Here is an 11,246-nt window from a genome sequence, read left to right as displayed (position 1 = left end):
GGATTCAGGATCCAGAGGTCCCTTCCCATCACACCTCTGCTCTTGACTTCTTGCAGGACGGTGTTTTGTCTCCTCTATTCCCCAGCACCTGACACATGCCTGACACAGAGTGAGTGTGTAGCAAATACTTACTAGAGCAATGAATGAGCATAAGAACTTGGTGGGCACAATTCCTGTTCTCCAGGAGATGTGGGTGGAAGGTGAGGGAGGAGGGTCTGCTCGGTTTGGCCCGGCCCCTAGGCTTCTAAGCACGGACTGCCTCCCATGTGTGGATCCGCTAAAGGAAGACAGGCTGCTGGATACCCTCACCCCAGTGCAGAAAACACTGGGCCCTGAGGCACAGACTACACTGGTTCAAGTTCAGAGCCCAGAGCAAGCCCTGTAAGTGAGACTAGCCCCACTGCGGACACAGAGTAAAGATCCCCATCAGTGCTACTTTATTATCATAAATGTCAGGTACAAACAAATGGTACAAAAGAGCCAACGTGCCCCAGTTCCTCTCCAGGCAGCTCCTGTGAATAAGCAAGAGAACAGGGTAAGGAAGCAAAAAGGGAGCCATGGACTGAGCCTGGCTTACCTTGGCCTGTAACTCAACCACCACATACAGCCCAGGTGCTAATGGCCATTCCTCCAGGGGTGCCTGGGTCACCTTTGCGAACCAGGACACTGCTGAGGTGTAAGCTCCACAAGGGAAGAACCTGTCTGCCTTTCTCTGTGGTTCCCATGCCTACCACAGTGCCTGGCAGATATTAAGTGCTCAATGATCAAAGAACTAGAGGATGCAGATGAGCCCTGTAAGGAACCGTGACCCCTGTATAGTAGCTGTTCCCAAGAAGGAAACTCAAGCTCAGCAAGATGGAGTACTGTGTGCAAGGTCGCACAGCGGCTAAGCTGCAGAGCAGGGATTTGGACCCAAGCAGCCCGGCTCCTGAGCTCGCTGTGCTCCTCACCAATCCACCCTGCTGACTTCCATACACTTGGTACTCACAGAAACAGCAAACACACACTCACACAAAGGACACACATACACAGCACACAACACACTACCCATGTTCACAGATAACACACACACACATAATACAATTTATATACATTGCACATGCGCACACACACGTGAATGAATGTTTAGTCATTCGTTTTCTCGGCCGGCACCCAGAACAGGGATGGGCTGGTCTAGGGAAGAAAGAGCTGTGGTTGCAATTGCCAGCCCAGGTGTGTCCAGCCTTCACCTCCTTGCTGCGCCCCCTTACCCAGCCTCTAGTCCCTCTCCCTCCAGGAAGCCAGGTCCAACTTGGGGACTCGACTGCAGCTGACAAAGTCCCGAGGGAACTTGTTGGACATGAAGATGTTGTTCTTGGACACGGTGGTGATGCCTGTGTTGTCGCAGATGATGCGAGGCAAGGTGACACTGGCCAGGGCCTGCTGCTGCTGCGTGCTGAATACGCCCCTGTTCTGCCACCAAAACCTGCATGGGAACACCACGGTCATGGCATCTGAGAGGGCATCACCTGGCTTGAGTCGCCCCCTGGATGCAAGAGAACCACAGCAGACACTGCTCTACAGCACAGGAGAGCTCCGGGCCCTCAGGCAACCAGGGGTTTCCAAACAAGTGCAGCCCCACTCAATGCACAGGGTAAAGCCCAGCTACCCAGAGGCCCTTCCCCAGCAACCTGCGGGCACCACGAACGCTGGACAGGGAGCTGGGCCCACACTGGCCCCTGGCCTGAGCTGCACCCACGGGGATGGAGAGGATCGTGGGGGTGTTTATAATCTTTCCACCTAGAGAGGGACACCTTTTTCTAATCTCCCCAAAGGCACACCACAGGCTAGGTGAGAACTAGGTACGACATGTCAGAATCACGATGAAATGACACTAGAAGCATATGACTGTTCAATGGTGACTGACAGCACCACGGTGGCACCCGACACACAGAAGTAAAGGGTGGCATTTTCTCAGTCTTCCCTCCTTCCCAGCCAGGGGTCCAGGTCCCTCCTTGCTGCACCCCCAACAGGTTCAGAGCACATGCAGGATCCCCTTAAGGTTCCCTGAAATACACTGGGAAGTCCTGAATTCCTTCCAGCCCTTCATTTCACTGGAAAAAGTTGGGGACTCGAGAGATTTGGGACAGGACCAGGACCACACTGCGTGCCCCGACCACCCCACCTGCCTCCTCACCGATCGCCATCACGGAGCTGCCTGAACTGGGTCCCGATGAGGCAGGCGAGGAGCGGGCCCACGCGGCCCTTGCTATTCAGGGGCTCGGCCACGCCGCCCATCCAGATGTCAATGTTGTTGGGTGTGCCGTACTGCGCCATCAGCTTCCTCGCCAGGTCCATGTTCTTCATCACGGTGGCCAGCTCGCCCACTGTTTGGGGCTGAGGCAGCCCACAGAAGCGCCTCCAAGCATTGTACCCTGTGTCGGGGGAGGGGAGAGGTGGCTGTGGGTGCCTCTCAGAGAACCCTCCTTTCCGATACACCAAGGCCATATACAGAGTCAGAGAAGGGAGGGGAGGTCACCGAAGGGCTTCTCCTGGGCTAGACCCCTGGGAACCCTGAACCCTTAGCTCAGGCCAAGGGGACAGCTGAGTTGCTCCAGGACCCTCTCTGTCTTTCCTTTGCCCTCCCACCCTAAAGCAAATCCTAAATTGCCACAACTCCTGTCAGGTCCAAATGTAGGGACATCTCATTGTTCCCCTCTGGAGACCTCAGACCTGTGAGGGGTAAGGTGTGTCTAGAAGGCTCAGCCACAGGCTTTGAGGTCAGGCCGATTTGGGTTCCAGCTCTGCTCCTGACTTGGCTGGAGAACCTAGGCAGGTCTTGAATCTCTGCAAGCCTCTTTCCTCACCAGTAAAATGTGAGTGATGACACTCTTCCCCTCAGAGCTCATGTAACATGAAGCAAAATGAAACGATAATGGAGACGGATTTTCAGACTATGGAGGTGAGGAGGCTTGTTGTTACTATGATGATGCTCCAAGTTTAAGGGTTACAGCAACGCAGAGGAGGCCAGGAATTACTGAAAATGGACAAGGTGGGCCCAGGGAGAGGTAAGTGCCTGACCTCAGACCGATTCCTAAGAGCAAGGTGCTAGGGCTGGAGGAAGTCTTGGGTAGCTGGGGAGACTGGAGTGAGGATCGGGGCGGGGGGTCCTGCGGCCCCTCACCTGGGAGGCCGTGGTCCCGGCTGCGCTGCATGTTTAGAGCCGGCAGGTCCAGCCCGATCCTCATGACCTGCTCAAACAGCCGCTCCCGGATCTCATCCACCACAATCTGGTTCTGGCGATTCAGCTTGGCAGGGGTGGCCATGAGGCCCCGGAGGATGGGGTCAATGCCACCTGGGGGCAAGAGGAGCAAGGTTGGGGGGAAGGGGTGTCTGGCTCCGTGTCAGAGCTCAGGTAGGCATCAGGGATAAGTCCAAGGTAGGGTCAGGCGGGTTGCAGAAGAGGGCTGGGATATGCCGCTCCTGGTGCCAAGGTGGTCCCAGTGGGAAGGCTCTCAGTGGGGCATCAAGGTCTCAGGGGATTATGTCTTTCAGACTTGCAAGGTCAGGGTGCTCCCAACACCCCTGGCCTCCTGGGTCTCTGAGTCACAACACACAGTAAGGAGCCAGCTCCCTATGCGCCATCCCCACCCCATTCTTTACTGTTCGATGTAGAAGCAAGTCAGGTAAACTGAGGCTGGAAAGTCAGATCAGAGTCCCAGAAGTGGAAGGAAAGAGGATTTCTCCTGCCCCAGCTCCCTGTGGCCAAACCCACCCCTACCCGACCCTCTCTCCTGGCCTCGGTCCTGCTCACCTTCCAGCACAACCCTCCAGGAGGCAAAAAACACCTGGCTGAGTGGAACACGGGGGTTGGGCCCCGTGGGCCTGTACTGACTGTCCAGGCGGAACATGAACGGTTGGATGAGGGTGTGGCCATAGCGGAAGGCGTTGGTGAAGACGTTGGAGATCCGAGGGTCCACCGAGTCATTGTAGGAGCGGTACCTGGGCAGGTACTTCTTCATGGCCTCTGGACCCAGCACCAGGGGCAGGTAGTCCCGGTAAGTGATGATCTAAAGAAAAGTCACTCAGAGTGGCCTCTCTACTCAGCCCTCCCTGTAGAGTTGCCACCTGCTCCTGATTTGGGGGATCTCTCCCATCCCTCTGTGGCCAGGGAGCTACCTCCCACAGCACTGGATCTAAGTCTAACAGAATGGCAACCTAGGGCATACGCAGAGCTTTTGCCTGCTGTGTGACCTTGGGCAAGTTATTAACCTCTCTGAGCCTCAGTTCCTCAAATGTAAATTAAAGATAATTATGCTGCCCTCTGCCTAGGATTAAATAACAAAGGGGCTTTGTTAGTCATTGATAACTCCCTTGACTTGGAGTTATCAATGTCTCATTTCTCTTACTAACTTAAATACTTCTTGCAGGCAATGATTATATCTCATTTCTCTTGAAATTACTCAGTGCCCAGCAAGTACCTGGCTCCCAGTAGGGTTCAATATATGACTGTGGAAGGAAGGGAGGCAAAAAGCCACCCTAGGTGACTTTCCCCAGTGAGGAAGAGATACAGAACAATCTCATTCTAGATTCTAGACTCTGGAATTTCCTCTGAGGCTTAAATGAATCTCACTTACATTCTTGGTGCAACTCAAAAACTCACCCTCTGCTCCTGCAACTTTCTCCCCTACCAGAGTTTTAAAAAGGTATGTGTGTGTGTCTGTGTGTGTGTGTGTGTGTGTGTGTTTATGTCTCCAGGAGAGGATGGGGGATGGGGGTGCTGGAGCATCAAAGGTTGGAAGAAAGAACCAGGAACACTGCCCGGGAATAAACAAGGTTAAGGAGATGGAGTGAGCTATGATAAAGCCAAAAAGAATAGGTGAGTGGGTAAAAGAGCCAAGAGTGACAATGAGATGAAGGAAAGGAGAGGCATTTAATGAATTGTTACTTTAGACCCAGCAATTTAACCCTCCCAATTCCATTCTCAATGGACAGAATAGACAGGGGAGCAAGGCTGGGAAAGAGAAGATGGAAGACAAGCATCACTTGTCAGGCATTTAGTATCCGCCAGGTGTTTTCCTATATGTCCTTTACTCTGCAGTATCATGGATGAAGAAACAGAGGCTCTTGAGGTTAAATTGCCCAAGGTCAGACAGCATGTGCCAGAGGCACGTGTGGGTCCCAATTCGGCCTGACCCCTGGCATCATCGATGCTCAGGATTGCCCACCTGGATCATGGCTCCCACAATCTTCCGGGCCTCCTGGTAGAGCCTCTCTCCACCCCAGCGGGGATTCAGGCGCTTGAGCTCTGTGGCCAGCCGGTTGTGCTCCCGCAGAAAGAGCGTGTGCATGGAGGTGAGCTCGGGCATCTCACTGGAGCGGGTGTCCCCTTAGGATGGAAGGCACTCCTAAGTCCTCCATCCCAGAAAGGACTTGCTCCATTGAAACCCCCTCCCCTGAAATGCCTCCTACCCAGTCCACCCATCTTTGCACACCATGTTCAGATTACACCTCCCCTGCTCGTTTCCCTGGCCCACCACAATAGCTTCTTCCTTGGTCTAGGCAGCGGTTCTCAACCTGTGGGTCGCGACCATCGGAAAACACATACAGCATACCAGATATTTACACTACGATTCATAACAGTAGCAAAATTACAGTTATGAAGTAGCAACAAAAATAATTTTATGGTTGGGGATCACCACAACATGAGGAACTGTATTAAAGGGTCGCGGCATTAGGAAGGTTGAGAACCACTGGTAGGGGCACTGCTGGTCAGAGACGTTCATTCAATAGGGGTCAGATCTGACATAGGACTTGCTACCTTCCCGTGCCTGAGACCGGGAGCTCCTTGAGAACAAGGCTTGCTGTCTTTTGCCTTTTTGTATCTGACCCTCTCACCCAACACACACATGTAAGACACATGGGGTTTAACACAGTGCTTGTACAAAGTAGGAGAGCCATGAACACTGCCTGGTTGACTTATTCTCTTGATTTAGGGAAAGCCAAAAAGTAGCATGCCTGTTGGCACTCCCTACTTCCATGCCCATGTCAGGAACAGCCAATGATCACAGCATTCTAACTTGCTAAAATCAGATGCAACCTCAGAATCCTTCTCAACACGGGACTCTAGAAAGCCACTACCTTCTGAGTAACTCTGATCAGAGCGGCCATCCCTACCCTGACTACATGCTAATTGTGCAGCCTATTCAGGGATGGGGGCTGAAGCCCAGGATGTTTAAAGTCCATGCCTGAGACTGTTCAAAAGAACTGAGTTAGACCCCTGATCCCTCCAGTCCTCCCCCAACCCTTCTCTGGAAGGGCTCAAGGTCTGTTTCAGCGAGGCATTGGGTTTAGTCCTCAGCAGCTCTAAAGGCTGGTGGGAAGGAAATTCCATGAGAGCAGCTTTTCCATCCCATGAGCTGCCAGTGATCATGATCATCTAGGTCTGGGAGAGGCAACTTGCCAACACCAGGCTGGAGGCAGCCCAGACTGCCTGAGGAGTGCAGCTCTTCCCTCACTAGCCCAAAAAAGTCCACACTGCACTCCTCCCCAGGGCTCAGCCATTAGAAGCCACCAGGAGGAGAGGCTGGGAGGTCACAGGGAAGGGCCGAGGCCCACTATTGGATCTACATTAAAAACCAGTGGAGTAGCCCTGATCAGTGTAGCTCAGTTGGTTGCGGGTCGTTCCGCACACCGAAGGTCACCAGTTCGATTTCCACATGCCCGGGTTGCAGGCTTGATCCCCGGTGGTGGAGTGCAGAAAGCAGTTGGTCAGTGTTTCTCTCCCTCTCCTTTCCTCTCTCTTTCAAAATAAATTAAAAAATCGTTTTTTAAAAAATAAAAAAAAACACTGATAGATAAAATGAAATGTAAAAATAAAGAATGCATCTCTTACCTAAGTATGTTCTGTTACTAAAAACAAGCAAACAAAAAAACATTGGAGTAAATTATACAACTGTCTAACCCAGTGGTTCTCGACCTTGGCTGCACATTAGAATCACCTGGGAATCTTTTTAAAATCCTGATTTCTGGGCCTCATCCTCCGGAAATTCTGTTTCTTTGTTATGGGGTGGGGCCACAACATTAGTAACAAAGAAACAGAATTTCCGGAGGATGAGGCCCAGAAATCAGGATTGTAAAATGATTCCCAGGTGATTCTAATGTGCAGCCAAGGTCGAGAACCACTGTGGTACAGGGACTCAAGATGGGCAGGAGGTGATATGGAGCAGTTCTATATGTCCAACAGAACTTTCTGAATGGATGGCCATGTTCTACAGCTGTGCTGCCCATGGGAGCCACTAGCCATGAGGCTGTGAAGCACGTGAAATGTGGCTAGTGCAGTGGAAAAATTGAATATTTACTATACATTAATATAAATTAACTTACATTTAAATGCAATTAGCCACATGTGGCTAGTGGCTACCTAACTGACCATGTGGTTCAAGAGGGTGAGGACCTCACATTGTTCTCTGTCCCTTAGTTCCCTGTCCCTGGGGACTCAACTGTGTTCTCTGCCAGAGTCCAGAGGGAAAGAGAGAGAGACAGAAAAGTGGATGGATAGAGGCTCCTCCGACCATCCCTGAATCTCCTTCTTAGGTCAGAGTTTTTGTTTTTTTCCTTTCTGGCTCCATCAACTTGTCACCAAGGCAACTGTATTAATATCATGAAGTTGGTGAGAGTACAAGCTGCTTATAAGTAGGCCCTCTGTGGCTCCCGCAGGGGGCACCCCTGTGCCATCCCAGGTCCCTGACCAGGTCTGACCTGCCAGGAAGCAGCGGATGCGCGCTGAGCGGTTGGTGAGGAGACAGGGGTCATCGTGCAGGTTGTCGAAGGGCAGCAGGGCCCGGCCGTTGTCTGTGAAGCGGTCATTGACCTTCATCAGCCCCAGCTGGTTCGTCGTGTTGCGAAGTTTCCTGGCCAACTCATCCTCGCTGCCATACACCATGCTGGCGTCCAGGAAGGAGGTGAGGGCGTTGATCTGGTTGCGGATGGTGATGTTGTTGCTCGTGCAGGCAGGGCAGGAGCGGAAGAAGGGGATGCAGTCCCTTTGGTTCTTGATTCGAGGGTCATTGGGTGGGATCTATATGCACAGAGGGAGATCCAGCCAGTTCGCCAAGGCCGGGGCCGTGGGCAGGAGTGGCGCTCCCCCTGTCCACCCTCCTGAAGGCCTTGATCCCACCTCGGAAGCAGCCTGCAGCCAAGGACCAGATGGGGAGACCCAGACACCAAAACGGGGTCCCTCAGGACTTCTGGCTTCCTCAGACTACAGGGGGCTTATCGAGGCTCACAAGGGATCGCTGTCTGAGGTTCCCCGTGCAGAGTGCCTCTGAGCTCCAGGGCTGATGACCAGAATGCTGAACTGGGAACGTGGGGCTCCTTGGAGGTGAACCCACCAGTCCTCCGACCTTCCCCCTTCCCGTCCCATCTCTCAGTACTTCTCTGCTCTGGGTCTGCTCCTCCCTCCCGCTCCTCTTCTTTTCCCTTTCTGGTCTCTCTCCCTTCCCTGGTCTCTCTCCTCCCGGTCCCTTTCCTGCCTCTCAGGTTCTCCTTCCTTCTCTCCACTCTCCCTACACAGACCAGCCTGGCCCCACACCCCAGGCTCTGTGTAACGTGGCTGCGGCTGCAGGAAGATGCCCCTTTGTGGGGAGGAAAGAGGACTGAGCATCGGGTACCCTGCACAGAGGTTTGAAGGACCTTGGGAAGGGCCTCAGCTGCGGGGGGGGGGGGGGGGGGGGGTTGGGGGGGCGCGAAGGGGGGACGGGGGGCGGGGGGAGCGGCGAAGAAGGGAGGGGTGGGGCCTGCCTTACTAGGGAGCTAGGGAAGGAAACCTGAGCACAGAGAGAGGTGGCCACTTCTAGGAATGAAGTCTACTTCCCCCACCGGGCAGGCGGGAAGAAGGGAGCACCTTGAGCGGAAAGCAGGGTGGCTGCTGCACGCAGCTGATCTCGCAGTTGAGGCCACTGACGAAGGCGACCCGCGCGGCCGGCTCAGGGGTGAAGTCGAGGTCGTGATCAATCAGCTGGCCCCACTGCATGAACAGGAGCGAACGATCTTGGTCCGGGGTCAGCTGCTCCGTGGGGAAGCGCACGATGGCGTTGGAGACGGCGCGAGCCTGCGGGACACGGACGTCAGGGGCTGCCCCAGGGCCGCCTGGGCCCGGCCGCGCCCTCCCTGCCGGCCAGTGCTCACCAGGGGCACCCGGGAGCCGCCGCGCTTGACCCCGGGCGTCCAGCCGTAGGGCAGCGAGACGCCGTCCTCGTACTCCGCCGGCAGCCAGCGCGCAAAGGCGCGGTTGGAGGCGCCCAGCGTGGGGCGGCGCCTGCAGGGCGGGGACAGGGCGCGGACGCTAGGTGGCGCTGGGCGGGCCGGGGGCCGACGCGGCCCAGAACCGCCCGCGGGCCCACCAGGCACACCTGTTGTTGCACTGGCCCGTGATGGTGCGGTACTTGTCCACATCGGGGCACCTCACCCCCACGTCCTGGTAGGCGCAGCCGCTGGACTTGGACAGCAGATTCAGCTGGGCGGGCGTCAGCACGTCTGCGGGCAGGGGAACCAGGGGTGTGGGAGCGGAGCCCCTCACTTCCTACCCTAAGCTCAGAAGCCTTGGTTGGGGGAGAGGGGCAGTCTTAGGACATGGAGGGGAGACTCGATGTCCCTGAGAGGAGTTGGGGGGTGGGGAGGATCTCTGGGAGGTGGTAGAGTCGCTTGGAGGGGTCACTAGTGGAGCAGCGGTTGGGGTGTCGGGACAACAGTACCAGTGACATTGAAGGGCCTTGACCACAAGGGCCGCAGCTTCCCCTCCAGCAGGCTGAGGGCCACGTGCAGATAGTCAGCAGCCCTCACAGCTGTCCTGGTGGCCGCCACGGGCTGCTTGAAGTAGGACAGGAGTTCCATGGGGCTGGCCAAACCACTGCGAAGCCGCTGCTTGATGCTGCTTGGAGAAGGAGGCGTTAGGGCCAGAGAAAGTGGGCGGAGACACTCAGCAGAGCCCCAGCCCGGCAGATGGACACACAGGACAGTGTGACAGACCCGGACAGGAAGGTTTCCCTTAATAAACAGGGTGTGGACCTGGGGGTCCAGGCAGAGGCAAGGCCATGGGAGGGGTGGCTTTGAAGATGTTCTCCCACTCCAGGACTGACAGACAGACAGAGGGCCCCACCCCACCTCCCGTGCCTGCTGCTTTTCCGAAAGGCCTGGCAGCCTTGCCCAGGGCTGGGCAGTGCCCGGCACCCACCTTTCCCGTCGCTCCTTGTAGGCCTTGTCCACTAGCCGCTTCGCCTCCTCCATGCAGGTCACAACCACGGAGGTCTCCACCTCCCCCAGGACAGCTGCCCATGAGAGGGGTTGCAAGGTCAGGAATGGGCCCAAAGCACCCCCCTTCCCTTGAGACCCCAGAGCCAGCGTAGCCTTCACTGGAGAAGGAATCCCTGGAACTCAGACCCACCCCCAGCACCCCACCTTTCCCTTCCTTCTGAACTGTTACCTGGAGCAGCACCCTCAGAGGGACCGGACAAGGCCAGAATGGCCAGGAGCCCGGCGAGGGCCAAGAGCAGCTTCATCTCTACAACAAGACCCCAAGCCCAGTAAGTGTCCAAAGCTCACGGTGCATTTGGGAGAAGAGAGCCCCACCATCCCGCTCCTCCCAGCCCCTCACTTGCACCTTCATACCCCAGTCCCACCTCCATAGACCCTGCCTATGGTCAGAGCCCAAGCCTCCTTGAGGGAGGGGTGCACAGTGCCCCCCTTTGCTAGCTTCAGTCACTCAACCCCCCAGGACCTGACTTCTGAAGTTACCTAGCATTGGCAGCACCTCTCAGCCGGATCTAGGCTTTTATATCCTCCAAGCTGGGGGAGGGTTGGGGCAGGCAAGGCCCGCCCCTAGAGCCTGAACTCTCTCTCCTCCCCCACTGGGAAGAGGCTCCTGATATGGGAAAGAAGGGCAGGAAAGGAGGGTCCAGAACTGTCCCCTTGTCTAGGCACAAGGAGGTACAAATAACTAACTCCCCTCCCCAATTTCTGATTAAGCCTAGTCTCCAGGGTTCCTTTGAAAAGGACAAAAGTCAGGAACCAACAGCCTAAACAATGATGGGAACTAGAGAGACACCAGAGGAGGAAGGAAGGTAAAGGGGAGACCTGGAGTGATGATAATCCCATCAGCCTCAGGGTACTGTCCCCACCCCCAACTGTAACCTGGCCCCTGAGGCCAACCCTGATGGGCAACCGCAAATTCCTGGAAAAGGCTAAAGGGACAGGAAATCTGGCTGAGA

The 11,246-nt window shown here is 55.4% G+C and overlaps 1 protein-coding gene across 1 annotated transcript; it reads right to left on the bottom strand.

Annotated features, from left to right (window-relative positions):
- Positions 1-522: 522 nt before the first annotated feature.
- MPO (myeloperoxidase) lies at positions 523-10,556 on the bottom strand. Its single transcript, XM_036340531.1, has 12 exons — positions 10,463-10,556; positions 10,214-10,307; positions 9,735-9,910; positions 9,393-9,516; positions 9,169-9,298; positions 8,885-9,091; positions 7,741-8,059; positions 5,208-5,368; positions 3,794-4,049; positions 3,164-3,334; positions 2,177-2,414; positions 523-1,465 (listed from the first exon to the last, which is right to left on the bottom strand). The coding sequence occupies exons 1-12, from the start codon at positions 10,536-10,538 to the stop codon at positions 1,258-1,260; spliced, it is 2,160 nt and encodes a 719-aa protein (XP_036196424.1). The 5' UTR covers positions 10,539-10,556; the 3' UTR covers positions 523-1,257.
- Positions 10,557-11,246: the final 690 nt, after the last annotated feature.

This window comes from Myotis myotis, unplaced genomic scaffold, assembly GCF_014108235.1.
Source record: "Myotis myotis isolate mMyoMyo1 unplaced genomic scaffold, mMyoMyo1.p scaffold_m19_p_17, whole genome shotgun sequence".
In the NCBI taxonomy this organism is placed as follows: domain Eukaryota; kingdom Metazoa; phylum Chordata; class Mammalia; order Chiroptera; family Vespertilionidae; genus Myotis; species Myotis myotis.
Note: the sequence above shows the minus strand (reverse complement) of the source record. Positions and strands in the feature narration are given on the sequence as shown.

Excerpts from the sequence above, each read along its gene's own strand:
- MPO (XM_036340531.1), bottom strand. The coding sequence starts at position 10,538 with ATGAAGCTGCTCTTGGCCCTCGCCGGGCTCCTGGCCATTCTGGCCTTG. Across the intron at positions 9,517-9,734 it reads AAGGCCCTTCAATGTCACTG|ACGTGCTGACGCCCGCCCAG; the intron begins GTACTGTTGTCC and ends CCCTGCCCGCAG. Across the intron at positions 5,369-7,740 it reads CATCCGCTGCTTCCTGGCAG|GGGACACCCGCTCCAGTGAG; the intron begins GTCAGACCTGGT and ends TTCCATCCTAAG.